Source organism: Condylura cristata, unplaced genomic scaffold, assembly GCF_000260355.1.
Source record: "Condylura cristata isolate star-nosed mole 26May11 unplaced genomic scaffold, ConCri1.0 scaffold00050, whole genome shotgun sequence".
Classification (NCBI taxonomy): Eukaryota; Metazoa; Chordata; class Mammalia; order Eulipotyphla; family Talpidae; genus Condylura; species Condylura cristata.
The window spans coordinates 1,437,296-1,437,892 of NW_004567151.1; the positions used below are offsets into that span (position 1 = coordinate 1,437,296).

The window sequence follows — 597 nt, forward strand, 5'->3', positions numbered from 1 at the left end:
CGGCCGGCCGCTGTCCGGCCTTTTCGGGGACAGGTGGCCGGCGGCCCCTCCCCGGAGCGGGGCTGCAGCCCGCCTGCCCACCCCCCTGCAGCCCGGAGGCTCCGGGTTTTCCTTGTGAACCCCCTGGGGAGCTCCGGGGACGGTCCAGAGCCGCCTTCTCGGCTTCGGCACCAGTGAGCCCAGAGGCCGGGCCCTGGGGAGCGTGACCACCGGGCCGCCGGCCGGACGCAGGGCCGTGCTGAGGCCAGGGCAGCCGGGGGCAGCCCCCCCACCCGCCCCAGGCTGAGCCTCTGCGTGGTCCCCGCAGAAGTCGGCGCTGGTGGTGCGGGGTCCCCGGGAGGTGAAGAAGCGGGAGCTGGTCTTCCTGCAGCTGCGCCTGAACCGGAGCAGCGAGGACTTCAGCGCCATCGACTACCTGCTCTTCTCCTCCTTCCGGGAGTTCCTGCAGAGGTGCCTCCGCGGCCCGCGCCAGGCGCCCCTCGGGTGGGGTACCCCAGGGGCCCCGGGGACCCGCAGGCCCCGGGGAGGACCCGCAGGCCCTTGGGGAGGACCCGCAGGCCCCGGGGAGGACCCGCAGGTCCTGGGGAGGACCCGCAG

At 75.9% G+C, this 597-nt stretch overlaps 1 protein-coding gene across 1 annotated transcript in view; it reads left to right on the plus strand.

Annotated features, from left to right (window-relative positions):
• TMEM206 (transmembrane protein 206) overlaps positions 1–597 on the plus strand; it is a 134,988-nt gene that overhangs the window by 12,587 nt on the left and 121,804 nt on the right. The window contains exon 5 of the mRNA XM_012734202.1: positions 308–483. Coding sequence (XP_012589656.1) covers positions 308–483 — 176 coding nt within the window. The remainder of the gene's footprint in view (positions 1–307; positions 484–597) is intronic.